The 27,189-nt window shown below is 44.9% G+C and overlaps 1 protein-coding gene across 8 annotated transcripts in view; it reads right to left on the reverse strand.

Annotated features, from left to right (window-relative positions):
• The window catches only part of GREB1L (GREB1 like retinoic acid receptor coactivator), a 492,334-nt gene that overhangs the window by 132,043 nt on the left and 333,102 nt on the right, over positions 1 to 27,189 (reverse strand). For all 8 annotated transcript variants that reach the window (XM_085605794.1, XM_085605790.1, XM_085605791.1 and 5 more), the window contains exon 14: positions 9,808 to 9,936. In XM_085605794.1, coding sequence (XP_085461920.1) covers positions 9,808 to 9,936 — 129 coding nt within the window. The remainder of the gene's footprint in view (positions 1 to 9,807; positions 9,937 to 27,189) is intronic.

A 27,189-nucleotide genomic window follows, 5' to 3' on the forward strand; every position in this document is an offset into this window, starting at 1 on the left:
ACCTTTGTGTGGTGTCAAAAGTGTCCATGAGAAAATCTTCCTCCACGGGGTCTGTATGAAGGGGATACCCCGTGGTACTGGGCAGCTATGTGGAGGAGCTGGTTGAAGCCGATATTGTCCTCTGGAGGGGAAGGCCTAGAGGGATAGATGTCGTCTTGTGGGGTGTAAGGGACGTCTGGGACACTGTAATCATCCCAGGGGTCTGGGGAGCCAGTAGAGGTTGATCGTCCGCACCTCCCCCTGCATCATCAGAGGTGTTATCATCAACATCTACTGGAGTAGGTGATGGTGTAGGAGAGCGGTGAGGAGGAGGAGGAGGAAGAGGAGAAGGGATCCTTAATGGAGAGGTAGCAAAGTCTCTCTTTTTCGGTGGTGGAGCCGGTGCAGGCGTATCTAGGGGTCTTTTCTTGATGCTAAGCATTAAGTGACCAGTCTTACGATCCTTCACAAGGATCTGGGCGAAACAGTTCTCCTGTGGGAAGCAGATCCTTCGGAGCCAACGGCTTTGGTGCTGTAGGCTTTTTCGGCGCCGACTCGGTAGCGGTTCTGGGTTTGGAACCGCGCAGTTTTGCAGTGTCTTTGTCCGATGGAATCTGTTGTTTTTTCGGTTCCGAGGTCTTCAGCTTCGAAGAATGGGAGTCGGGGCCCTTTGGTGGCCGTTTTTTGGTCGGCTCAGAGTGTGTTGTCGGTGTCGAGGAACCGGTGCTAGTCTTCGACGCCGAGGGCTTAGATGTCGAAGCAGCGGTCGGCGTGGATGAGGAAGAGGACGACTTCTTTTTCGGTGCCTGTGTATGTTTTTCGGCACCGAGGGTAGGCTGACTCGAGCCCGAGTCACCTGAAGGCTTAGTAGGCTTCTTTACCGGGCCCGAAGGCGGGGCATGGGAAGCAGTCTCTCGGTGTGCACCTGGACCCGAAGGGGAAGGTGGGACCGAAGCCTTTTTTGATAGTGTCGAGGGGGGATTGGGGTTGACGTCTGTACTCACGGCCCTCTGAGCTGAAGTGATGTCTTCGACGTCGGAGTCATCTGCTTCGGAGGCGCTGATGAGGCCTTCTTCGACCCGCCCTTGCTCTGGCACATCAACACCTTCTTGGAAGATGTCGTCGGGGATCGAAGATGACGAGCGAGCCATTGTTCTTCTAGCTCGTCGGTCCCGGATCGTCTTCTTGGAGCAGAAGGAGGCGCAAGCTGGACAGTCTCTGGCCTCGTGCTCCGGTGAGAGGCAGAGGTTGCACACTTCATGCAGGTTGGTTTGGGGAAACTTCGACCCACATCGAGGACACTTTTTGAATGGCGTCCTTTCCATGAGCCAGAAGATGAGGCCCAGGTAGGCCCGAAGGCCTTCGTCGACGACCGGAATCGAAGACTTCAAAGTTGCTAAGAGTCGTGTGGATTGGGAAAACGCGATCAAGACAATACCGTCGAGAAGGGAAGGATTGCGCGTCGAAAGAGAAAACCGTTAACGGTTCCGAACTGGAACGTGAGAAACACATCCGAGCCAGATGGGGGAAAAAAACAAACTGAGGATGGAGCCGATGCCCATGCGCACTATGATCCAAGGGAGGAGTCACCTACCTCGTGACTTCCAAAGATTTTACAAGACAAAAACAAGTGCAAACATCCGGGCCCCACACCAGATGGCGATCTATGCATAGTGTGTAATCTGCAGTTCATATGCCTCGAACATAAGGTTTTTTTCTAGTTGCTGGAGTGCGAGGTCAAGAAAGGTTTCATAAAATGGGCGATCCCTGATGGACAGAAATTTATCTGTAAGCCTACCAAGTGAGGAACTGCGAAAAAGACTAGTGTATATGTGATCCTAGTGAAGATTTTTCAGCAGCAACTTAGAAGAAGCCTCCAACGAGGCGGGATCTGACCAAAAGGATCCAAGGTCCAATTTTTCAAAGCACTGGTGGACATGTTTGAACCAGGGAAAAGTCAGGGCTTTGTTGAGGACCAACAATTCCTCAACAGCCATCTGGTGCGGCCTCAACTCTTCCGTGCTCCAGAGCCTCAACCAATACAAAAGGGGCCTTATTATGGCTACTTCTCCTACTCTTTTTATGTTGACATCATAGAACATTGTTATTAAGGGAGTGCTCGATGGGAGATGGAGTAGTGAGCGGACAAACGTGTTTTCACTTATGATAAGAGCATCTAGATTAGCATATCCCCAAAGTTCTGCCCCGTACAACGTGGCTGATTGGGCCTTTAGTTTGTAAAGTTCAAGAGCCGGGAAAAGAGCTCTCGATATTCCCTGGAACCTCCTGTATATTGCCGAGGCCTGGTGTTGAGTCACGACCCTTCTTTTCTTTATGTGTGCAGACCACAACATTTTACTCTCGAGCATTATGCCCAGGTACTCTAATCTAGATACTCGTCCTAGGTTTTCATTTGCCAGGGAGATAGCAGCTTAAATGTTTTGTGTGGTCTAACGGCCATAAATTTGCTTTTCAAAATGTTGATCTCGAGCCCCCTAGCTGAACAAAAAGCGTTAAAACTAGTCCAGAGCTGCTGGAGGCCTACCGGGGTCTGGGAGATTAACAGGGTTTCATTGGCGAATAGAAGTGTGAGCTCCCAAGCCCCGTCCAGTTTAGGTGCATCTATATTCCCTAGGGAGAGAGCTTCCACTAGGTTGTTAATATATAGGGGAAAATGGGTACGGGCCAGGACGCATCCTTACCTGACTACCCTGGCAATCGGAATTCTGTCAGTTAATTGCCCTCCTGTTTCCCAATGTTAGTATTTGAATTGTTTGGACTTGAATTTGACTTTGGAAAGCCTTTATTGCTAAAGTTATGTTTAATTCTAGGTAGTATATTTGTTTGGAAACATCCTGTTTTGACCTCTGACTTTTAATCTTTTAAGATTGTGAAGTTGTGCTCGTCACGTGTGACAAGTCTGTTGTACTGATAGCAGTTGAACTTTGTGTTTTGTATAATTTGCCCCCTTTGAATTGTTCACCAATGTGCCTCCTGCACGTTGCTTGTTGCAAGAACTTGATTCTCCCAGTTTCCATTCACTTGAGATCACTGACTGTTCATCCATTCTTGAATAGGTCGCATGTGAGGTGTTGCATTTGTTATCAAATGAATGTTTGATCTCGAAATTTCCAATTACTACATTAATTTTCTCGCTGACTGAAATGCCTAGGCAGGCCTCGAAAAAACTACTCGCCTTCTCGCTATGGTAAGTTGGATTTTATTAGGTCGAGCTATTTTTAGCACCTACTCTTCCTTTCTGGGGAGTGACCTTAAGTCAAGCTGGAAGGAACGGGTGCTCTGTTCATTCAGAAAGTGAGCAATAAAAATGACTTTAAATCTTGTTTTTATCTTGACACATTTGCTGTCTGTTCATGGATAGGTCTGTTTGTTTTACTAATTGTTTCATACCTTATCCTGGAAAATGGGATTTACTTTTATTTCTCCTATTACAGTTAGAGGTTGTTGTCAAGTGAGCTGTCTGACAATCATTGTGAAATAAAAAGTTGCAAGATGTCAGTTTTTTTTCTAACAAACAACATTTAAATAGCTTGTAAATAATAGTGCAAGTATTTCCAAATATATCAGGAATTATGGAAAAAAAAAAAAAATTGCAATTCAGAAGTGTGATGCAAACAAGGATTTAAATAGGGGCAAACAAATCAAAACACTTTACTTAGGGATGTGCAAATGACAGTTGCAGAAACCTAATTTCCAAAAATTATACACTATAGAGTTTTATCAGAAAACTCACATCAGTGGGAAATGTTGCAGCCATTTCAATGGAAAATCTGTAGACTGCAAATAAGTGTGCTACCACTTCATGCTTCAGGGATGCACTTATTTAACCCCTTCAGCGCTCATGACGGAGCCACTCCGTCATGAGCCACGGGTGCCGTGTGCTCATGACGGAGTGGTTCCGTCATGCTGCGGCCGTTGGCCGCCGCTCCTCCCACGCTGCGCTGATTCCCCGCCTGTGCGGGCGATTAGCGCAGTGGGCGGAGTCATGACGGAATCACTCCGTCATGAGCACAGCTCAACCGTGGCTCATGACGGAGTGGCTCCGTCATGAGCACAGCGCCACCGCGCTGCCCCCAACCCCCCCCCAGCGCTGCGGCGGAATTCCTGCCGCAGCCAAGGGGTTAAAGTGATAGTTTTAAACATGATTTGAGAATCATTCCTGTCCGCGCCCTGATGACAATGCGGTTAATGAACTGAGAGGCAAGGTAGTTGTCATGTGTCTTCCTTTATTTGGCTATATTTGTATTATATAAGGGGCATAAGTTTAGTCTATTAAATCAAACAAAAGTGTTTTTTGTACAATAGACATGCTGAACTCGCGTATTTGAAGGTGCTCTCATATGTAATAAAAAAGAAAACGGTGGCTCAGTGAATTAAAATATTTGCCGAGGATCACAATTTGAAACCAGTTTATGGGTCAAAAGCATTATAATGAGGTAGATTATTTATGTCACCAGACCTGCAAATTTATTAACATTATTATGAATTTTCAAGGCCTACTGATATAGATGAGCTTGTCCCTGTAGTTTTAACACTCGCCTCTGAACTGGATATGCCATTATCAATTCTGTACTCATAATTGCCCCCAGAAAATTCTTCTTGTTTTTTATATACGGATGACGACTTTTTCATTTTGTTTGTGAACCCAAATTGGTACAGTGGGTCTACTACCATCTGGAGATTCTGTGGACATTGTTGTTACTTGCCCTGACCAGCCAGCTATCAATGTATACATGAATTCCTACCCTCCTGAGATGTGTTGCCACCACTATCAGTGATCACTTGAAGACCCTTGGCGCAGACCTTTTCCCAAAGGAAGAAAATTGAACTAGCAACAAGAACCTTTTTATTACTAACCTGAAATATTCCTATGAGCAGGAAGAATTGGTATATGGACTTAAGCATCTTTAAGATCTATGGTGGGCAAGTTGTTTTTCTCTTTTCTTTTTTCACCAATTGCGGTAATTCTTAATGTGGTTCAACTAGTTCACAAATCTTAGGTCTGATAGAGGTTTTAAAGTCAAATCCAGTTTTGGAATCAGGAAATATACTTAGCATTCTCCTATATTTTATTTGTGGAGTGGAACCTCTGCTACTTCATTCTTGAGATTCAAACATTATTTCATGACCTCTTGATTCAGTATTTACAACTGTCCTTGCTTGTAGGTGTCTCTTTGGTGGAAATGTGTTTTAATTTTGTTTTGGACTCCTATGTAGTATCCAAATTTTAGAATATTTAATACCTATTTTTCAGCTGTGATGAACTGCCACATGTATGGACAATCCTTAATTCTGTCCCTCTGCTATTGTTACGTGATGGGACCAGCACTAAAGAGACTTATATAGTCCTACTATATCTAACAGATCTCATTTGAGTGGCTGTGTGCCTGCCTGTAACAGTGTGTTAGTGGGTATGTGAGCAGCTGTGTGGTTGACTGAGTGGCTGTATTAGAGAGTCAGTCGGTTGTGAGTGGCTGCATAGGAGTGAGTGGGTGTTTGAGTGGCTGTATCGGTGAGTGTTGCCTTCCCTGATTGATTTGGTGCCAATGTGACTGGCCTTGGAAACCAGGAGGAGGGATTTGTTTTTGAGGCATTGTACTGTCAGTAATCTATGTTGCCCCTGGCTGTCATCTATGAAAGGAACTTGTCATTTGCAATGCCGCCGTAGACTTTGCACTGTTATTGGCTTTTTCAATTGTTACAGATTCTGATCCATTGCTGGACCAATGTGTTCCCTATAAAAAGTGGGTCAATAAAGTTTGCTTAAACTTCCCTTTTGAAACCTGAAATACCGGTCGATAATTGCCTTCTGGCTAGGTCAGCTTTAGCTGAAAAAGACTGAGTAATAATTTACAAATATTCTGAAAACATCCAAAACTGACTTGCCCCTTTTTTGTTATTGTTCTGAAATGTACTGCAGTATATATCTTCCCATTGTAGGTGAGCAGTAGCTATGTAACTTTGCTCTAAGTCATTTATGGCCACCGATAACTCCACGTTTCTTCCCCCAGCCTCCAAAAGTTAACTCCCCCATCTGGTGGTGGGCCATGTATGCTGGAGAATCGGGGCTGTTATCTTGGCACTGAAGACAATATAAGAGTTAGGCTCAATATGTGACCTAAAGTCAGGACCACTGGAAATATGCTCCCAGGGAGCATCACATTATGCAACAGGGTTGACTAAATTATACAGCAAGACAAGGAAAATTATGCTGCATAAAGAGACACCTTTTTTACACTACTGCTTCATTATTTTGTAATTTTTACAGAGGGTAGTACTGTCTGGGCAAATATTTCACATCATTAGTAACACTTCAGCAAGCAAATACTGAAAAAAGCAACCAAAAGTTGAGCAGTTAACCTCTGCAAAAGGCCTACCACTCCACACAAACCCATGTCACCACGTTATTAGTAACTTTTGATCTGTTTGAAGTAGAAAATGTTTTCTTTTTGTAAAAACCTTCAGATTATGCAGCAGATGAATTATACAGAAAATGCAGCGGATCCATAATTATGTGGAAAATGCAGCAGATTTGTATAATTCCAGTGGCACTGCCCAACGTATTATCGGTTCTGTGTGGATTAGATTTATTTTCTATTCTAGGAGGTACTGCTATAGAAGTAGCTTGTTTTTGGAAGACTTCACAACTTTGCTGCAAAGCTGTCAGAATCATTGGAAAGTAAAGATTTAGCCGTAATAATGGGCCTAGTGACTAATAAAAAGCATGACTCCTTCTGCTTGACACCAAAGGCATCTGTGGCTTTTTCACTACACTATGATAAAGAGTGAAATCATCTGAGGTGGATTTCTTTGTAGGGGAAAAATTATGGGGAAGGATTAAAGGACACAGGGTGCGGATGGGAACGGGCTTTTAAAGTGGGTGGGTGAAGCAACACGGGGGGACAGAAACAACACAGGGCAGCGCTGGGTGGGGGAAACAACATTGGGTCACGAGTATGGGGATCAAACAGGCGAAAGAGAGCAACAAAGAGCTGGAGGGGAGAAAGCAGACACGTGAGAAGGCGAGGGGAGACTGAGTACCGCAGAAGGGGGAGAGATGCATACGATTAGGACAGTCAGAAAACACACATATTCTCAGACTGCTTAAACCAAAAAAAAAGTAGCATCTGAAAATGAGAGCAGTGGAAAGACATAGTAATTCAACCATGCTTTGTGGGAAGGGGGGGGGGCAAACACAAGAAAAGGAAGTGGCCCCACACATCTTAAGAATAAGAAGCAAGCAATTGAAAGTGGCAATGAAGCCACCAAATGTTAAGCAATAGGTGTGGTCCCAGCCCACTGTAGGATAATAATATGTCTTGCACCCAACAGCATATGGTGCTCATAAAGCAAGACCTAAAAATCTATCAAAGTGGTAAGAAAAGCAAAGAAATCTGAACTTCTCTTAAACAAGATCAACCATTTAAGCAACGCTTGTGAAAGATAAAAGTACAAGGAATGAAAATTTGAGGATGGATCAGGGGGAATTTTAACATTATCCAGAAAAGGTTACATTGTTGAACCAATATTTGTGTTGAGTATTCAAGCTAGTAACATTTATGGAGATTTAAAATTTAGTCACCAAACTAGCAAGGGACTGGATGCTGGCTTATTACCAGAAAGAAAGGCCCAGAGTCTACAAAACATGTATGAAATGTCCAATGTTTCTAAACAGTTTATGCGGCCCCTAATTACAGGTGGTGCAGTTCGTTTAAATGACAAAAAAAAGAGATAATTGCTGGGCAACAAGAGTAAGAAAAGAAATAATAGGGATAAGGGAGACTGAAAAAACAAGCACTTAAGGAATTTAGCCAAGATCACAGACTTTGTCGATGGTGAGATTGAGGATTAGGAATGAAGTCGCCAGACCAAGGAAGAGACCACTTTATTCATGGAGGATACAGAAATGGTAGTAAGTAGTAACTCTAGTGACCCTGTCCAAGTACTTGTAAGACAGCTGAAAGTTTTTAGAAAAAAACGTAGTGAGCAGTCTTCATCTCACAATAGAATTGCAGTGTCCTGTTATTTAAATAGCGCCTTATGTACCCTTTGCAATGTGTAAAATGTTTTCTGTGTGGTCTGATTGCAGTATTTTTTGTAGCATAAGGCCAATAAGTCCTGAGATACCGGTCAACCTTGAGTTTGTGGTTGAAAGTGTGTTTAGATTTATAGTGTCAGAACTCGTTAGTGGGGGAAATTAATGGAATTCCCCAGAAAAGAATAGCCACATAAAACGCAAATACAATACAGTATTTTTAAACATAATTATTTCCCAAAAATAAGTTTACCAAGAAAAATAGGGAACAAATGTACATGGATGTCCAGAGACACGCACCAAGGGAAAGTGGTGGATGTGCTCAACTGACATGTCACAAAAGGTATTCAATAGATGAGAGAATGAGGGGTTTTAAAGGCCATACAAAATAGCAATTTAAGAGTTACAGAATCAAATGATCACTGTAAAAGGGCTGATTGAAGTGTGAGAAAAGTGATGGAGTGAATGAAAGGAGTAATAAAAGGAACTGGCGAAGCCATCAAGCTGAACACTCACATTAAAGCGCTGACAAATAGAATTTAAAACTTCCTGCTGCAATGTGCAACAATTAAAATAAAAAGGGCTGGTTTGTGTGTGCAATGTAGGGATGAGAAAAAGATTTAAAAAGGCGATGACAGTGTTTACTTTTCTGATGGAAAATAGTCCTTCATGCATTCCATCCTAGGCAGAACAATACACCCAATAGAAACAGAGGGTAAAATACTCCTCTGTGTTAATATAAGATGTTATTATTAATATCTCAAGCCAATGGCTGAAGAAAGCTGCAGCAAAGCTTCTTGGAGTACATATAGGTACAATATGCCAGCCATAAATGCAGTCGCGGCAGGTATGACTTCCGTGTGGGGAAAAGGTTTAATAATTTAAAAAAGAGTTACGTTAACTTACCTTTGCCGGCCCATCCTGCATCGTCCTCTCTACAACAGGAAGCAACAGGCAGCCTTCCTCCCCTCACCTAAGCCAATCACAAGGCTGCAATGGCGGCATTGTGATTGGCTGGGCTGGGACGCCGACCCAACAGGCGTCTATGGGGAGGCCATTTTCTCTATGTAGGCTGCATGCAACCAAAACATGCCCCACTGCTTTCTTGCAGTGCGAGATGCAGAGATATAAAATGGTATTAAAAAATACCATTTTATGTTTCTGCTCTCGCACTGCGAGAAAGCAGAGGGCCGACACTCCTCGGCCCATATGAAGGAGCCGCCCCGGCATGAATGGTGAAAATGTAATTACATGTCAAACCTAAAGAATGGTGCAAGCGCCATTACTTGTCAAAGCTAGAAAGGAGCCTGCATTATAAACACATAAATCCAAGTATTCAGCAATGTCACTGTATGAGGACTGTAAGTGTAGGCACTTTCACAAGTCACAAAAATATGTAATTAATTTGTACGCAGAAGCATCAAAATAAATTAAAGAGCTTGAGTCAAGTAACTGTGTGAAATGGTACAAGCCAACCAAAGGCTAGACCGGATGTTCAAGTAGAGTCCGTCAGGACACGGAAAGAAATCAGTGACCCAGTTCTCATCCACTGCATCTCGCTACTATTGCATTTCTGCCATCTCTCTTTGTAAAACTCCTAAAAATGTAAACTCTACAAAACATTGCAGAAATATTGTAAGCAGGAAAGCTCCAAATACACCTCGCTCCAATTCTACATGCAAGGGCATTATTTTTACATGCTAGTAATAAAACAAAATTACTTGGTGAAATGCACCAAAGGACCAATCAGCATCTCATAGGAGCAGACTTACCCAGGGAAGTGTTTTTGAAATGAGATGCTAGGAAGCTGACCTTGCCTGTGATGAGCTCGTAGCTGATCTCTTTTAGAAATTCACTGGTGGTAAGCATGCTCTCTGCCAGAGCTCTAGACTGATACTGACCTGTGTACAAAAAAAACAAAAACAAAAAACACCAATTACAATGTAATACAACAGCACACGAGGTCAATTGGCAACAGTCTAGCAATAAAAAGCAAAATTGTGAGCAGAGGAGGCAGTCTATCATCTCAAATATAATAGTTAGACATCAGATCCAAAGGTTTGTTCCACATCCTCAGAGCACTCCCACGACCTGGAGAAAACACCCCAACTGCCCAACCCTCCTGCAATTAACACTATTTCTACACGGCAGTAACCGACATCCATGAGTGTGCTGCCTCACTCTAAATTATTCCTAATTTTATCTCAAGGTTTAGTCTAGTGTTCAGCGCCTTCTTGCTCTCTAGCCAGGTTCACGTTTCACAAACATCAATTCGATACACGCATGTACACATATATACATAAAAGAGCAAAAGTGTCTACAAGAAGGTATGCTCAGAAGGATTGTTATTTATACATGCTAGCACATATGAAAGTGACACATTTGTGAACTAACATTCAGTCTATGTGTAGAATATTTAGTGAATGGAAAAAGGTTGACCAGCAAAGCATAAAGTTAACATAACACTGAATGTGATGGTATACATAAACCAATAAGAGTAAATAAATTGACTGCAATGTGTTCCAAAATACAAGTAAACATGATGAAGGGAAATTCACATTACACCAAGGCAGTCGCACATCAAAATGTTAATTGAACATGTGTTCACCATTGGTTTACTAAAGTCAATCACTACAATAGCTCAATAAGCTTCAATCTCTTTGGATTCCTCAATCTGATCTTAAACAGGAATGTACCAATAATTGAATGTTGTTCATGCACTTGTCATACATGTCAAGCATGGGATAGCAAGGATTTTGATGCATCTCACTTGAGTTAGCTGCAAAGGCAAGCCACATTTCCAGTAGATTTCATCAATGTCCTCGTGTTAAAAAGGTCAAAAACCAAAGCAACATATTGTTCATGGAACTGTCATACATGCCAAGCATGGAATAGAAAAGATTTTGATGCATCTCACTTGAGTGAGCTACAAAGGCAAACCACATTTCCAGTAGATTTTATCAATGTCCCTGTGTTAAACCGGTCAACAACCAAAGCAACACAACGCAAAACTTAGTACCAACATCTACTCCCCTTACCACATATATCCTCAGTATTCAGGGCCAATGTCCCAGAGAAGCCGGCAAAGCAAGGGTTAATCTTTCTCCATGCCTCTTAGGTACAGGAGGAAGCCCGGCCTCCGGGAAGTCAAGGCCAATGGATACCTGGACGGATTCAAAGCACTTCTGGTACTCCCCCAGCTGACCGGAAGCAGGAAGGAGAATTCACAGAGGCAGAATCCTCGGAGGAGAGAGGTTGCCGGCTGCCGGCTCTCAGCACACAGCTTTTCAGAGCCTGACTCCGACGCTCAACCCTCGGCACTCAGCCCTGCCCAACTCCGACCGTGAGGCAGTCAGTGAAGACACGGGCAGAACGAGGAACCGCGGCCAGGACAGCGAGGAGCCGCAAGGGAGCCGGCAGGGGGCATAGAGAACCACAGCGGTCCGACCACAAGGCAAAAGGCACTACAAGGCACAAGGTACCAGGAGCACCGAGGGGGCCGGCACGTGGAGTGTGGCGCACTGTGTGTGGCGTGTTTGTCACGCTGTTGTGTGGGCGCTTTAAAGGAGCACAGGAGTGGAGGAGAGGCAAGGCAGGGGTCAAAAAGAGCGTGGGAGCGCGGCCATAATTAGCGGTGGTCGCGGAGTGTAGTGCCCAGGAGCCCCGCAGAGGCAGCCCAACTAGGTTGGGCGTGGCTTGCGGTGCCCAGCGTGCCCTGCTCGCGTGCTCCTCCCTGCCATTCCTTCACCCCCCCCACCACTACATCTGCCCATCGCTACAGCTGCCCCGCTGCGACCAGCCCATTTTCAGCGGCACCTACTATCCAGCCCATCTGTTCATCTGCCCATCCGCCACAATAACATTATACCGCCCTCTCCCCACCACTCCCATTCAAGTTAGCCGAGCCAGTAGCAAGCAAGCACCCACCCCTTCAGGATGTCCCACACCGAAGCCCTTGGTAAGGGCTGCGCTGAACAGCACAGCGCTTTCGGCTGAAGATCTGTCACAGGCCTGGTCGCAGTCCTGGTCGCAGCCCTGGTCAAGAAGAGCCACATAGGCTCGCAAGTGGTCACATAAGAGAGCTCCCGCCACGTTCAGCTGCTGCCTGCCTGTCAGTCCGCTCATCGGCCCTTCCGTCAATCTTCCGTTTGACTTAATGACTCCAACCAACACGCTGAATAGCAGGGAAGTCAGAGAAAGTGGCTTTGGAAAAGGAAGCATATCCGGACACACAGTGCGTGACCCCCAGACTCAAGAGTTGGAAATTGACCTACAAATTAAAGTACAAATTACCTTACAAATTAGAGGACAGGGAGGCGAAAGGCAAATACAAACCCATCCACAAATATTCTCGCTCACAGCATATGAGAACGAACAAGTCAAATATTAACACGTCAAATATTAACATGAGCAAACTTACCAGCGCAGGCAGCAGAACAAAGCAGGCAACATGGAAGCAAGCGCAGCTGCTGTCCAACCCTCTGCCGCACTCACTAAGCACAAACCCCAAAATTGACACCAAGTCAATCTGCAAATATTTTATTACAATAACACCTGGACAGGACATACTGGGAAAGAGCACGTCGTACAGCAATGCATTAACACATACAACGCTACAAGCCAAAAGGGGCTAGAGTCAGAGCCAGGAAACAACCCAGGCGATGAGAAGCCAGGGCAGCGGGAAACCGTCTGACGTGACATTGGCCCCCGCTGGGAACAACAACGCAGACTTGAATCCACACTTGGATTCGGCAAAAGAAGGGTTAGGGCACGGAGATTCGAAGTGTTTGAAATCTCAACATCGCTCGAGCATCCAGCACCCCAGGAGGAGATACAAGTCGCATCAGGTCTGATACAATGCCAGGAAAAAAGCCCAAGGGCAAAGAGACCCAGAAGTCCTTGAAATTTCATCAGCATCAGAGTATTTGGAACCCCAAGGAAAGAGGCACAACGCATAAGGCCTGAGAACACCGGAAGTCTTAGAAATATCTTCCACTCAAGAGTCAACAAACAAAGGTAAAGACAACCATTACATGCATGGGGAGCTCACAACGGACATACAGGCAGAGTGCAGAAACAACCTGCACTTTCTGTCCCAGTCCCAGTCACGGAGCCTATCAGCACTTAAAATGTTCACCTTTAACCAAAGCCTACATTTGATGGGAGAGGAACGGGGAGAAAATAGCCTCTAGGGAGAACAGAATCTCCTACATTCCACTGCCGAAACTAAGTGCACACCACAGATCGGATGTCCTAACCAAAATTCTTTATTGTCTTCAATTAACTCCACCTTATTAATGGCTATCAACGCGCTTACCTGGCAAACACAAAAATTGGAAATACAAATGGACACCGTGCAGGCAATCACGATAGCCATGATCAAAATCGAAGCTAAATTCGATACTCTAACAGAAAAACTGGCTCTGTTGAGGTCATTACCACCAGCCAGGTGCTTGTGCTTACCAATAGTGCAGAAGCTTAGGTCTCTACCAGAAGTTTTAACATCCATTATTACAGAACTTAAGCAAAGACTTCAGGCCATCACAGCCCAGTCCCATCAAAGAACCCCTGAAAGAACATTAAATGAAGCAAACGGAATTAATGACCAGCGAGCGTCGAAAGCCCCCCCAACGTGCCACCGCAAACAGCAACAAGGGATGCGAATCACAGCGTGGGCAACACACGCCTAGTAGAAAAGATCACTGCGCAGAATAAAACTCAAATCAGAAACCTTGCACAGTAACTTCGGCAGAACAACCAATTTGGAACTCACCACAGAACCCTCCAAAACACCATCACGAAGAGCAAATAAACGGTTGATAAAACAAGCTAAAACCAACAAACAACGGAGCCGGGTAAAGGAAACACAGCTGGGTCTGAGAGAACCAGTTGGCCCTCAGAGCCAAAAAATACAAGCAAAAAATGTTCTCACAGCAAAGAACGGAGAGCCACAGAAACTCTATACGATTTCTCAAATGGAAAGTCGTAGTGCCAGGCCGGGAAATGGCCAGCCAAACAATATAACAACACCTAAAAATAACTACAAAATCCACACACCAATGAGGGACTGTCAGAGAAGATGGAAGAGCGGACCCATCACGCGCCGGTAGTGCCATCACAAACAGTCAGCACAGGTAGCTTTTCCACGAAGCAGTATCAACAAAGCAATAAGCGGGAAGCCTGGCCCTATGCCACGGACAGAGAAATGTCAGCCCCCCCCGCTACTGAACCAAAATGATCTCCGGGGGATCAACATCATCCACAAAGATATCAGAGCGATCATAACAAACGCACAAGGTCTGGCCATATACTCCACCAACGAACGCCAAAGGACACAAGGTCAAATGGAGCTGGAGAATAACATCACAATCTTCACTCCTGAATACACTTCACGGGGAAGTGCCGACATTTTAAACAGGTCTAATATTTTACAAATATTTCGACATATTCCAGAGCTCTCCTCGATTGTGACCGAAGATCTTATCCAAGTTCAATTCAAGCTATTGGGCAGCAATGAAACAAGAGAGCCATCAATACTAAAATGAAACAAGCATTGGCATAGTCAATAGGTCTCGCCTTTGGGACCTTATAAGTGTTTAGCCATGCAACAGTGGCATAACTAAATACTTATAAGGTCCCAAAAGAGAGACCTATTGGCTATGCCAAGCGGCCGTGAAAGTGATCGCGATTGCGATCAAACATCAAAGCGGCCGCAAAAGTGAAAGTAATTGCGGTAAATCGCGGCGCGCGCGCCCGCGCACTGTACCTCTAGGCTAGCCTGGTAGCACTTTTTGTTAAAAGCCGGCACGAACATAAAAAAAACAGAGAACTCACAAAAGTCTTTCTTAAGAGGGGGAAACTACGTTGCTCATACTACAGCATTCCACAACTTAAGAATACATCTTTCACCAAATTCCACGCAAAAAAAAGGTGCATGTGAACAGAAAGTGTAAAAATGGATCTTGAAAGAAACCACAATGAGGGAACATCAATAACCCGACCACCGTCAAGAACAAATTGCTCCGAGCAAACAAAGCAATGATTCTCCCAGCTTTGAATTGAGTAATTTCATGGAATGTGTATGGGTTAAAAACCACATTACAAAACACGAATCAGTTGATTTTCTACAGTCTGGGGATCTGCTAGGTCTTCAAGAAACTTGGCTGCTAGCCTCAGCGGTCATTCCAGGCTTCAGGGAATTTCAGCAGCCGGCAAAAAAGCACAACATATTTGGAAGACCATCGGGGGGCCTATCAACATACATAGGAATTAGCAGTAACATAAAAGCTATACCTCTACTAAACACGGACATGGCCCAAGCCACTCTTTTGCAAGGCTTGAAATTGAACAGCTGCCCAATAAAAATTGTACCTGTGAACATCTACTTCAACAGTAATGAATCACCAAGATTCAGTATCATGAAGGCTCTAGTGAGCACACTGGAAGAGCTACTAAGCAGTCAGTCAAACTGTGAGATTATAATCGCCGGGGATTTCAACACTCATAACCTAGGGACTGCACTAGATGATGCCCTGCCGATGGACACGGCCGGAATGCTAATGAACACATTTTTAAATACATACAGATTAAAATCAATACAATTCCTCAATCCTCCCAAGGCTGTCTTGAATACAGAACTACAGGGGAAAATCAAATCCACGATTGACTTTTGTGTGTAATCGCCTGCATGGACAAGTGTCAAAATCTCAGAATATTATTTTCCAGACGAGTGACCATCTCCCATTGGCCATAGTCTTTGCATTACACATGGCCAGGCAACCGCTCATCGCCACTGTGGGTCATACTAAGGGGGAGGAAATTCACACCCTACAGAGGAGAATAACATGGAATATAATAGATACATCAGCCCTATGTAAGTGGAAAAACAACTAGCCCAGATTCGCCCACGAATTTATAGCAGGTAATGTTTTGAAAATTGGATTAAACTGGCGACAGAGGTGTATGATCGTTTGATCTGCAGACAAACAAACCATCGTACAGCCTCAGGAGAAAGGAATTGTTGCCAACCTCAACCTCGGTGCATAAAAGTGGGGCAAAGTAAGCGGGCCTTGAGATCAGCCATCCGCATCCACAAGAGAGAAGGAAATGATAAAACATTCCAAGATCAACTCCTACCTAGGAAAATACATAGAAAAATGTATAGGACAGCAAAAGACGACAGCAAGATACCCAATGGTTGCACATTCATTGCCTGCTGACTCCAAACAAACAGGCAGAATTTTGGTCATACATCAATAGGCTCTCAGGGCATGGCCATGATAGGCGCAATGTGGTTACCAGCGATTTATGGATTGCCCATATGGCTTACATTGTATTGTTGCATGCCAAGTTAAGCTCAACAGCATCAGCAGTATCTCCCTATTACAGACGATTTGCGAAATACCCTCCCTCCACCCATTGAAGACACAGCCGTACCTTCAGTAATAGGGAAGCTCCCGTCTAGCGAAGAAACATCAGAGCACCAGCTTGCAGAGAACCATGTGACACTAATTCTAAAACATATCAGAAAGGACGGGGCACCAGGTCCCAATGGCTTACCAGGACACCTCTTCAAAGAAGATTGCGATTTCTGGGGCACCATACTTACGCCACTTTATCAATACTGACTGGCTGACTCAATAGTCGCGGAGACTTGGAAAGGTTCCTTGCTGCAGCCCATTCATAAAAAGGGAGACACCGGGGACCCATCGAATTATAGGCTGATTGCTCTCCTGGACATCGAGGCAAAAGGATATGCAAGCCTTCTTCTGTAAGATCTGCAGGAATGGGCTAACGACAATAATATCCTACCAGCCTACCAATCCGGTTTCAGGCCTGGGGCATCAACAATGGATAATACCTTAGCCCTCACTTACTTAGTAGAACAGTCCACTCAGAAAAAGCAGCTTCCACTCTTTGCATGTTTTGTGGACTACTCCGTGGCATTTGACGGCGTCAACCGGAGTCTGCTGTGGCGGAAACTGCAGAACTGGGGGATACCACCGATGCTGCTAAAAGCAATAATCAGTCTTTACACCAGAACCTGGGTACGGGTGAAATTCACGACGAATGCAGGTACTAAAAAGATCCCAACAGCCCGAGGGCTGAAACAAGGCTGCATACTGGCGCCCCTCCTTTTTAATTTATACACGGCAGACCTTGGCAAAACATTATCCAAGGCTTCTATCTCCTAAAATTCGCTCGACAAGATTATTTTTAATGCAGTGCGCGGACGATATGGTGCTATTGGACCACACCAAAACAGGCATGCAAAGATTACTGGATGCACTTAACAGATACAAAAATGTTAAACTAAGGGCAAACGCGGGACAGACGAAGGTAGTAATATTTGGGAAGTATGCCAATAAACTCAGACAACATTGGAGACTGGCCATCTTGCTAATAACAACAACGACCAAATATAACTACCTGGGGGTTTGGCTCACTAGCAATGGGAAGCCCACGACACACATCGCTTCCATTGAAACAAAAGCTAAGGCAGTGACGTACGCACTATGTAAACGGAACTCCAAACTAAGCAGCCCATCCACTAAATCCATTAGAAAGGTCATATGTGCCAAGCTGCTACCCTCTCTCACATACAGCCAACTAGCATTCCTGGCGGCTTTTAGTAACACCTTGGAACAAGCCAATTGTCGAGCATTTAAGCACATTTTTCAGATACCAACCTATGCCCGGAATGTACTGGTACGATTGGAATTCGGGCTAAATAAACAGTCGCAAGCATTGGGGCTCGATCTTGCGGTTTTACCGAGGGGTATGTGCGGACCCCACAGCACACAATGAAAGCGACATTAAAAACAATTTTTGTGAAAGGAAACAACTCGTGGTCCAAAGGCTTGCACACTGCCTGCTCTGAATTGCGCCTCAACATGACCAACTGGCAAGATTTCATTCATCAGCCCGGTACCTTAAAATCGATTTAAAAGAAAAAACAAGTTAGATTACTCTCTAAGGAAGAGGACATGAAGGAACTGGAGCTCTCCAGCAGCAACATCAGGATACTTGCCAGCTCCTACGACGACCGCATAAGGCAGCCATACATTGACGCCGCTTTAAACAAGTCAATTTTAAAGCAAATCTTAGCAGTGAGACTCATGGTGCCGCAGATAAAAGACATTAACATGAGCTGGAAATCTTTAGAGGCAGTCAGTACTTGCAGGCTCTGTCAACAGTACAAGGAATCCATGGCTCACCTGGTTTGTATATGTCACTGCTTGGCATAGTCACGTCGCACTTTACTAAAACCATTGTTTTTAAAATACGGTACACACACATGCCAAGATGCAATGAAACTTCTTTTCAACTTGGACATTCCAACGGAACTGGCAAGATTTGCGAAATTTGCACACAAGGCGAAAGAACTTTTAGGCAGCACCTCGCACCTCGCACTCTACTGAAATCTCCGTGGCTAAAGTACCGAAGACGTATCTGCACAGTCACCACGAAACCTTTCTTTGACCCATACAGCTGAGCGAAAATCTGCACTTTAGTGAAAAACGTAAGTCAACGCCTTAATCAGGGATTAGAAGTAATTGAAGGCTTTGACAGTTGACCTTTTGCACTGCTTTTATTCATTTTTATCGTCAAAACATAGTATTTTAGATCTATTTATTTATGTATTAGGTTAAATGCGTACCTATTATAACTGAAGTAATTAGGTGCTGGAATATCTCTGCTTGATCTCCATTGTAACAATTTTAATTGAGACAATAACATTTATTTATTCAAGTCAAGGCCAATGGGAGCAGAGAGAGTCAGGGCCACCACCATGTGAGGAGGTCCCGGGAAACTAGGAAGAGGCTGAGATTCCCGAGGAGAGAAGGAGCCCAGCTACGACGAGGGAGGAAGAAGCTGCGTTAAAGGACCGAGCCCCAAGACGGAGAGAGGACAGTCTACCCAAAGAGGAGGAGAACCCGGCTGACGACACACACCACAACAAGGAAGCAAACGGAAGCCTCGAGACCTGGTGCGAGGACTGGTGGACACCCCCGGAGGACGCTTTCAAGCTGCTGCAACTCAGGAGAGTTGCGCCCTCTGTGGTACGTGATTCGGGAGGGGGAGGGGAGTGAGAGGGTCGAAGAAGGAAAGCACGGAGGGCAGCCTAGAACTACGTATCTGTTGTCCGCCTTTCTGTGCACTTCCCTCGCTGCTCCCCCCGCCTGCATGAGCCCATCCCAAAACGTATACTTTATTTTGGTAAACTGGACCTGTGCAGGAAGTGATAAAAGAAAGGGATATCTCCCGACACCTACCTTGCATGTGCCCCATCTTCAGACCCCAGATTATCTGATTTTGGAGCAATACTCAGTACCCTGAAGAGAAGGGACTGGCTACCGGGGACAATAATCCTCCTGGTCTTTCTTATTTTGCTGGGTTTGTCATATTTCTTGGTTTGGTAATTTGATGCACTCTTTTCTTTCGCATGGTTTCCACAGACTCCCCCAGACGGTGAAGGGCCCTATCCTGGAATCTTAATCCCAGAGGACTGTTATATTTACCGCTACCTCCTTCTTCTCTTGTTGAGACTCCTGGGGACGCCCACTCAGTAGAAGCTCAGCTGTACCAGATGAAGACCACGGATAAAGAAATCCACGAAGAAGAAAAGAAGTCCCTTACCTTCCCTATTAGCTTTTTAGACCCACCACAATAAAAATAAGCCAAAATTGATCAACCTATAAGGCCTCAGATTTTTTTCCGCCTGTCCCTCTCACACCGCTTAATTGAAATGTGCCCATCAAAGCTTCTAATTTTTCTGTTGGTTATCAAGGCAGCAGAGGCCTTGCTGGGCTGCCTGAACAAGAATTAACAAAATCAACTTAACCAATCCACATTGGTTTGGCCAGTACCTTCTTGCTCCAGAGCTGATCATTTTGGATAACAGGATCATGCCTTCCTCCAGGACTGGAGAGGTGCCTGGACATTTGAAAATGGCAGTACGCCTTGGCAAAAAGAGACCCTCGTGAGGCAATAATTCCTTCTCTTACCTTTCAAAGGGGTTGGGACTGGAACTTCTCATGGATTACTACTCTCCCTAGAGTAGGCGTAGGCTTGGAATCCTTCATGAAGCCTTGCTGGAATGATCGAAAGAGAATGAGGAGATGCTGCGTGCCTGAGCTGACCCCAGGATGTTCTGCCAAAAGCGCAGCGGACTGTGAGGAGAATGTCTCCCAGGACTAATGGCACCCAGGAGCCACAACATCCACACAGCCCAGCTGAGAAAAGGAAATTAGGAAGCTAGATCTGCACCACTGATTTTGAGAAGCTGCAATGTTACTAGTCTTCCGTGAGCTGGTGAGAGGGAACGGCTTCTGATCCACTTTATCCTCAGGATGCCTGTATGGCACCCCTTAGTTCCACTCTCACAACCCAGGATGGCTTGGTTACCATCCTTCTAGCCGGCATGGTTCTGTAAAATACTTGTATTTCTACCATTTGAGACCCCAACTCTAAAGTCCAGTTTTTGGTGGACACTGCTAAAGAAATTGGGCTAACTGGAGTCCCCAGCCCTATGGTTGCCTCCAACACCAAAAGGTTTTCATGACAACCAGTGTTTTTGAAGACACAGGCCCATACATTTTAGGCACCTCAGAGGACTCTACAGTGAATGCGGTCCCACTTTATCTGTGCCTAATGAACATATACCAACTTGATGGACCCTTCATTTCTTGCTGACCTCCAGTGGACTGTGCCATGAGCCAGACAACAGTGACTAAACCGCATCCTATACACCTCTGCCCACCATATTGGACACCAGGACTCAGAAGGCACCAGTAACATCATTGTGGTAAAGTCTTTGTTTGGGTGGTGTGTTTTTAGGCCTAGGGACTTTTGGATCGCTTGCATTGCTCATGCTGGAAATTCAATAGCAGAGGCTTCAGTCCACTGAGGTGTTCTGCCTGGAACCAAGGTAGGACTAGTGTGTGGATTTTGTCCAGAAGTACTGTGCTCTTGCACCCCTTGCCGGAAAGCTTTCTCACAGATAACAGAGAGCAGATGAGTTTTGAAGGGACCACTCCAAGCTCTAGATGATTTATATTAATCTATCCCTGGCAGGCTCATTTTCCTGAGTCTCTAATCCATTGCATGTGTGCTTTCCATTGCATACAGTCTGTCTACGCCAATAATCAGAAGTACAATTTTATACAGGAGTCATTCTTTTCCTCCAGTTTACTATGTTCTAACATGTAAGCAATGTGGTTTGTTGCTGCAAAACAATCAGTAATACTGTGCCAGCTTTTCTCCACTAGTCATTAAGACCAGTGGAGGATAATGAATGGCGAACGCAGTATTAGGCATTTTGAAAGGGTCATCATTCTAAGTAACTTTGTGAATGTCTTCATTGTCAGCCTTTGTTTAAAATAGGCACCCTCATATTAGTGCTTCAGTGAAGTAAAGTGTCTGAACAATCTTGGTGCCAAATATCCTCAGCTAAGCATGGGGAGTTTAGAAGCACAAAAAGATTACCATACACTTCTCAGCTCCCATACATCTAAAAGTTTAAATCTCTGTATAAATTGTTTCCAGAGAAATGTCCACCTTCTCACTGAAGCGTTTCACATATCAGAGGCATATTGATGATGTGGGACTGAACCTCTGCACACAAGTCTTGTACCAAGAGCCATGTATGTCTCTTCAATGAGGTCCCTTTCCTCCCTACGTTGTGGCGATCACAGGCCTAGTATGTGCCCTTCATGGACATGCTTGAGACCATTTTCCCTTTTAAGGAGGATACATCTGCCTCCAGGTTAGAGCTCTGTGGTAAGATATGTTGTTCTCCACTTCATTGAACAGGCCCTATTATATATAGCAACTAAATGAGTCAAATTAATGGAAGTGAGACTCTATACGTTTTCCTTCCAGGGTTCTGTCTTATTAAATCCTGATAGGTACCCTTCTTTCACTGTCCAGGGGTTGCCAGATCTTCTCCATGAAGCAGTGACAAGAACCAAATAAATGGTTGTGGGTTCCCTCACAAATGCCAATACTCTGGTACCACCCTTTCTAGCCTAGTCAACAATTACCCTATTGCTGTTTGCATTTCACAAAATCAAAGATTATAAGTGCTTCTGCCATTGACTGGCCTGGTTGAAGCATATAGCACTGTTGCCAAAAGCACTTTGTACATTATGTGCTTCGATGTCATCTGGTGTGATAGGTGTAATATTAATCTCTCCCACCTTTTAGGGGGATTTTTTGGACTACCTATGGCACTGTTGGGATCAAACCCAGTAATGCTACCTGGCCCTGCAGGTAATCATCATAGCCTTCTTTTACTTCTTTTCCACTTTTCAAGCTTGTGAACTAGTTCTCCACTGTGAGTGTAGGAAGTTGTCACTTTATGTGATATATCAATAATCAGATATACCATGCAAAAAGTCCAGAGGTTCCCGTATAAGTGGACAGAGGCTTGTTTGCTCTAGCAATCCCAAGGTGCTCTATTAGGGGTTGTAAGGTCGAGCAGCCTTAGGTTTAACCGAGAGGAGTGCAAGACTTCTGCAAATACACACAATGGAGAACCCACACGACTCAAGAAGGAGATTCACACCAATTTATAAAAACAGCAAGTATCTTTATATATGTTTAGGTATCAGAAAAATCGTTCGGGTAAGTATGTTTTAAATATGAATTATTTTCAGTTCAAAAAGTGGACACAGTGCAATTCTTGAGTTCTGCAATGTTATCATATTGAATGAAGAACAAGTTCTGCAAACAGTATAGTACAGTGACTTATGGGACCAATCTCCAAGAGTTAAGGTGAGTGGTGGGCAAGGTCTAAGGCAGCACCAACATTATACGACTAGCGGCATGAGGGCGGCAGGGAGTAAAACAGCGCCAGGAGCCCAATGTTATTCTATGGAAATCGGTCTCTGTGATAGGAGGCTGCAAGCTCTGGCTAGGAGGCCAGTCAGGCAGAACCACCAGAGGAGCTCAAGCCTCACGATGCTTGGGGACATAGGGGCACCTTTGGTCTTCTTGTCCTTGGCCCACGGGCAATAGGGGCAGAGGTGTCCTTAGGTGTTGGGTTTTTCCTTACCGGAGCAGTTGTGTGCAGAGGCTGCAGGTGACGTCGGAGGGACCACGAGGGTGAAACCATGATGGACTCTGGCTCTGGAGGGCTGAGGGACCTTGATGACACCATTGGCCCACTTTGACTCGAGCTTGGAGCGATGAGTGCAGTGGTGGCTTAATTTACACAGTCTTCCCGGACAAGCTTTTGTTCTGGGCATCCAGGGAGCAGAGGCCCTCACACTAGGAGGTCAGAATAGTGTCTCAGGCTGGCAGAAACCAGACAGAGAGCACTCCTGAGGCTGGTAGGTTTTCAGGGGGCTCCTCGAAGGTGCCCTACGGGTGCATTCATTGGTAAATCCATCACTGTAGTCAGTGTGGGTTTATCAATACGAGATGTTTAATACCAAACATCCGTATTTTCAGTGACCCCATCATGTAGCTTAGGAACTCATTTTCACCAGTAACCTTGACCCACAGCGCCGTTTGTGGCACAGCCAGTGTGACCTCCCCCACAGCCGCAGAGACCCTCAGACACTGGCGAGATAATCAAGTGCCGTATTTATCACAGACCTGAGAAGGTGAGTTTGTCCATGGCTTCTTTTATCAGCCAGTGACTACAGTGGGAAGCGCAAGAGCACTTTTCCCAGTGTGTGTAGGCTGAGACCCTGTACAGTCATACGTGTATAATTGTTTTAAATATAAGGATATTCGTGAGTTCTGCTTAACAAACGTACATATTACATATAGTTATATTATTCTATGTTTAACATGTATATAGGTAGAGGATCCGAACACTACAGCGAATTTCCAAGAGGCACTCATAGAATATGCCAAACTGCTCGACCGCCTCCGCATAATAGACTACCAATCCTACACACAACAACTACACGCCGAAGCGGACAAGTCAGGTACCATACTAGCACGGATACTACGCAATGCACCAACGTCCACCCCAGTGCACGAAATTACCACACTAAATGGCACAACAGTACACACGCATAACATAAACTCTGCTTTTCAGGACTATTACAAGACACTGTATGAGACACCCATAAGGATAGGTGAGGACACAACAGAAGTATTCTTGAAAGACCTTAATTATCCACACTTATCCCGGACGGATCAAAAAGAACTGACAGGTCCAATCACTAAAACCGAGATCAAGGAAGCTATTGAAAAACTCTCGCGCAACTAAACACCAGGGCTAGACGGCCTCCCTCACAAATTTTATGAACCTTCGTGGCACAATTAGTCCCGCACCTGGAACGCCTTTATCAAACAGCATTGGAATCGGGCGGCCTACCCCCCACAACAATGCAATCACTAGTTACCTCCCTCCTCAAACTCGGCAGGGACCCCAAAGTCATCTCAGGATACCGACCATTATCGCTTTAAAATACCGAATATAAAATCTTAAGCAGGATACTGTCCCATCGATTACCCCCCCTTCCTACCACACCTTGCACACACGGACCAATGTGGTTTTGTGCCTGGCCGCAGTACCTCCCTGAATATATGGCATATCTATCAGATCATGGACGCTACTTCGGAGGACGTAACCGGAGCAGGCTGCATCTCTCTAAACCTGCGACAGGCCTTTGACACTCTTAGCTGGGAATACATGCTGACCGTGCTTACCAGGTTCGGTATCCCCCTGCATACTTACGATGGGTTAAACTGCTCTATATGATGCCAACCGCAAGAGCCCGCACAGGTGCACTTATATCACAATCCTACCCCGTATGCAGAGGCACATGACAAGGCTGCCCCTTAGCTCCACTTCTGTTTGTGCTAGCACTTGAACCCCTGGCAATAAAGCTCCGTAAAGAGACAGTAGAAAAGGGCATCGGCATTGGTTAAACTACACACATACTATCACTATATGCAGATGATATAGTGCAATACATTAAAAAGCTACAAGACAATTTAGACCCTGTGGCGCGCATATTTACGCATTGCGAACAAATTTCAGGACTCACCATAAACTAGACTAAATCTTACGCCTTCTTTTATAAAAATGAACAGCACCTGCCAACAATACCATTCGGACTTTATAATTTCCAAGTGGCACCAACCACCTTTAAATATCTAGGCATTCAAATGTATAGGACACCACAAGACCTGCTTGATGGTAATCTCAAGAAAGCAATCTATGCCCTCCACACCCAAATAGCATTCTAGACATCCCTCCCTATATCAGTGGAGGGCTGAATAGTAATCTCTAAAATGGTCATGCTTCCACGGTTGCTTTACTAATTTACCAACCCAGCTATAGTGATCCCAGCTTCCGTTTTTGCAGTCTTGAACCCATTACTATCTGATTTAATATGGGGAAAGGGCGCAGAAGGGAAGGGCACCCCAAGTTGCAGTTGGGGACAGCTAAAGAGGGTATGTGGTCCCCTGACTTCCAAGCATACTGCTTTGCCAGCCAGCTTTAATGGCTTGCATACTGGCTTGCTGGACGCAACTTACACGAAATAGGACATGCACCTCAAGCCCTATCCCAGGGAAAGCTGCACACCTTACTACTGCCCCAAAACAAAATCCCATCAACAGCCCCACTATTACTGAAAATAGCTCTTAACTACTGGAGGAGAGCACTGCAATACACGGACCGAATAGTCCCATACGCCCCGAACATCCTACTACTGGGTCTTCCCACCCCCACAGGGTTAGTAACTAAACACCACATACACAAGTGGGAAAGGGAAGGGGTGACAACAATAGGGGCACTGTTCGCTAATGGAGTGCTGCTGAACCACGAGGCCCTTACTCACGAACAATGAGTCCCTGGATCCCTGTTTCTCCTGCACATAAACAGAACTAGATACATCAGAAAACACTGAACACCTAATAACACTGAACCCCCCTACACATGAATTTGTTCACGCCCTATATCTAATGGGTAATGGTCGCCATCTGATCAGGTGGCTCTACCGCGGGATTCGAGCAAATGCAGCAACACCCCTTGCACGACTAAGGGAGAAATGAGCTGAAGCTTTCGGTAGAGAGCTGCAGGATAAGGAGTGGGACTTTATGCTGGAAATACCCCAAAAAAGTATCATGCAAAGCCAAATTCAAATGTATACACTATATGAAATAACATAGGGCTTACCTCACACCACACCGATTAAATAAATTGCACCCAGAAGCACAAGAAAAATGTCCTAGATGTCGCACTTGAGATGCCGAGTTAATACACATGTTAAGGGCATGCCAGAAACCTCGCCACTTTCTGGGCTCAAGTGGCAGACATAATAAGAACAATAACGGGAACAACTACCTGAGACACAGCAGAGAGCTGTATAGCAGGCCTATATCGCCAAACTAAGACCCAGAAGGTGCAAATGAGATTCGCTGATTTAGCCTTAGTTATTGCAAAGAGGTCCAATACCATGCGATGGAAATCAGCTTCGCCACCTAACATACTAAGCTGGCATGAGGAGGTTGTCCGATGGGGGGAGAGCGGAGAGTGCAATCATACTCAGGGAGGAATATAGAGGCCTGAGGAAACCTTCAATTTCAATGGAGTGGGACATGATGTTGGAATCCTTTAAAACTAAAGACCCGCCCATACAGTAAAATAATATAAATCACCCATATCCCCTTACCGTTAATGGAATCAGATAACGCAGTATAAGCCTGGACATACATGTGTACGAAACTACACCACCCCTAGATGTAGCATCTCAATGAAGCTTACACTAATCACAATCATGTAACTAGCCAAGTGGTGAGCTGTGGGGGGTTGGGGGGGAAGAGTTGTTGGGTACAGGGATGCAAGACACAAATTATTCTGGTTACATGATGCACGCACTCTTTGACATAAGTATGCACATACTCATGGAGCACATGTTGTTGCATTTATGTATTGCCACAGGATTATTGAGACAATATAGAATTATGTATACATGTATAATTGTGCAGTGGATGTTGCTACGTATGTTATAAAGAAAAAAAATATATATATATATATATATATTTTTAAACTTGTATATAGGGGACTGCATAAATAAGGAAATCTTTTATCATAACGATCTACCATTGGGGAGAGGATGTGGCCTTACGGCTAGAGCGGATGACCTTGGAGCTGGGGAACCAGGTTCGAGTCTCGGCAACGA

The sequence above is a fragment of the Triturus cristatus genome, chromosome 5_1, assembly GCF_964204655.1.
Source record: "Triturus cristatus chromosome 5_1, aTriCri1.1, whole genome shotgun sequence".
NCBI lineage: Eukaryota > Metazoa > Chordata > Amphibia > Caudata > Salamandridae > Triturus > Triturus cristatus.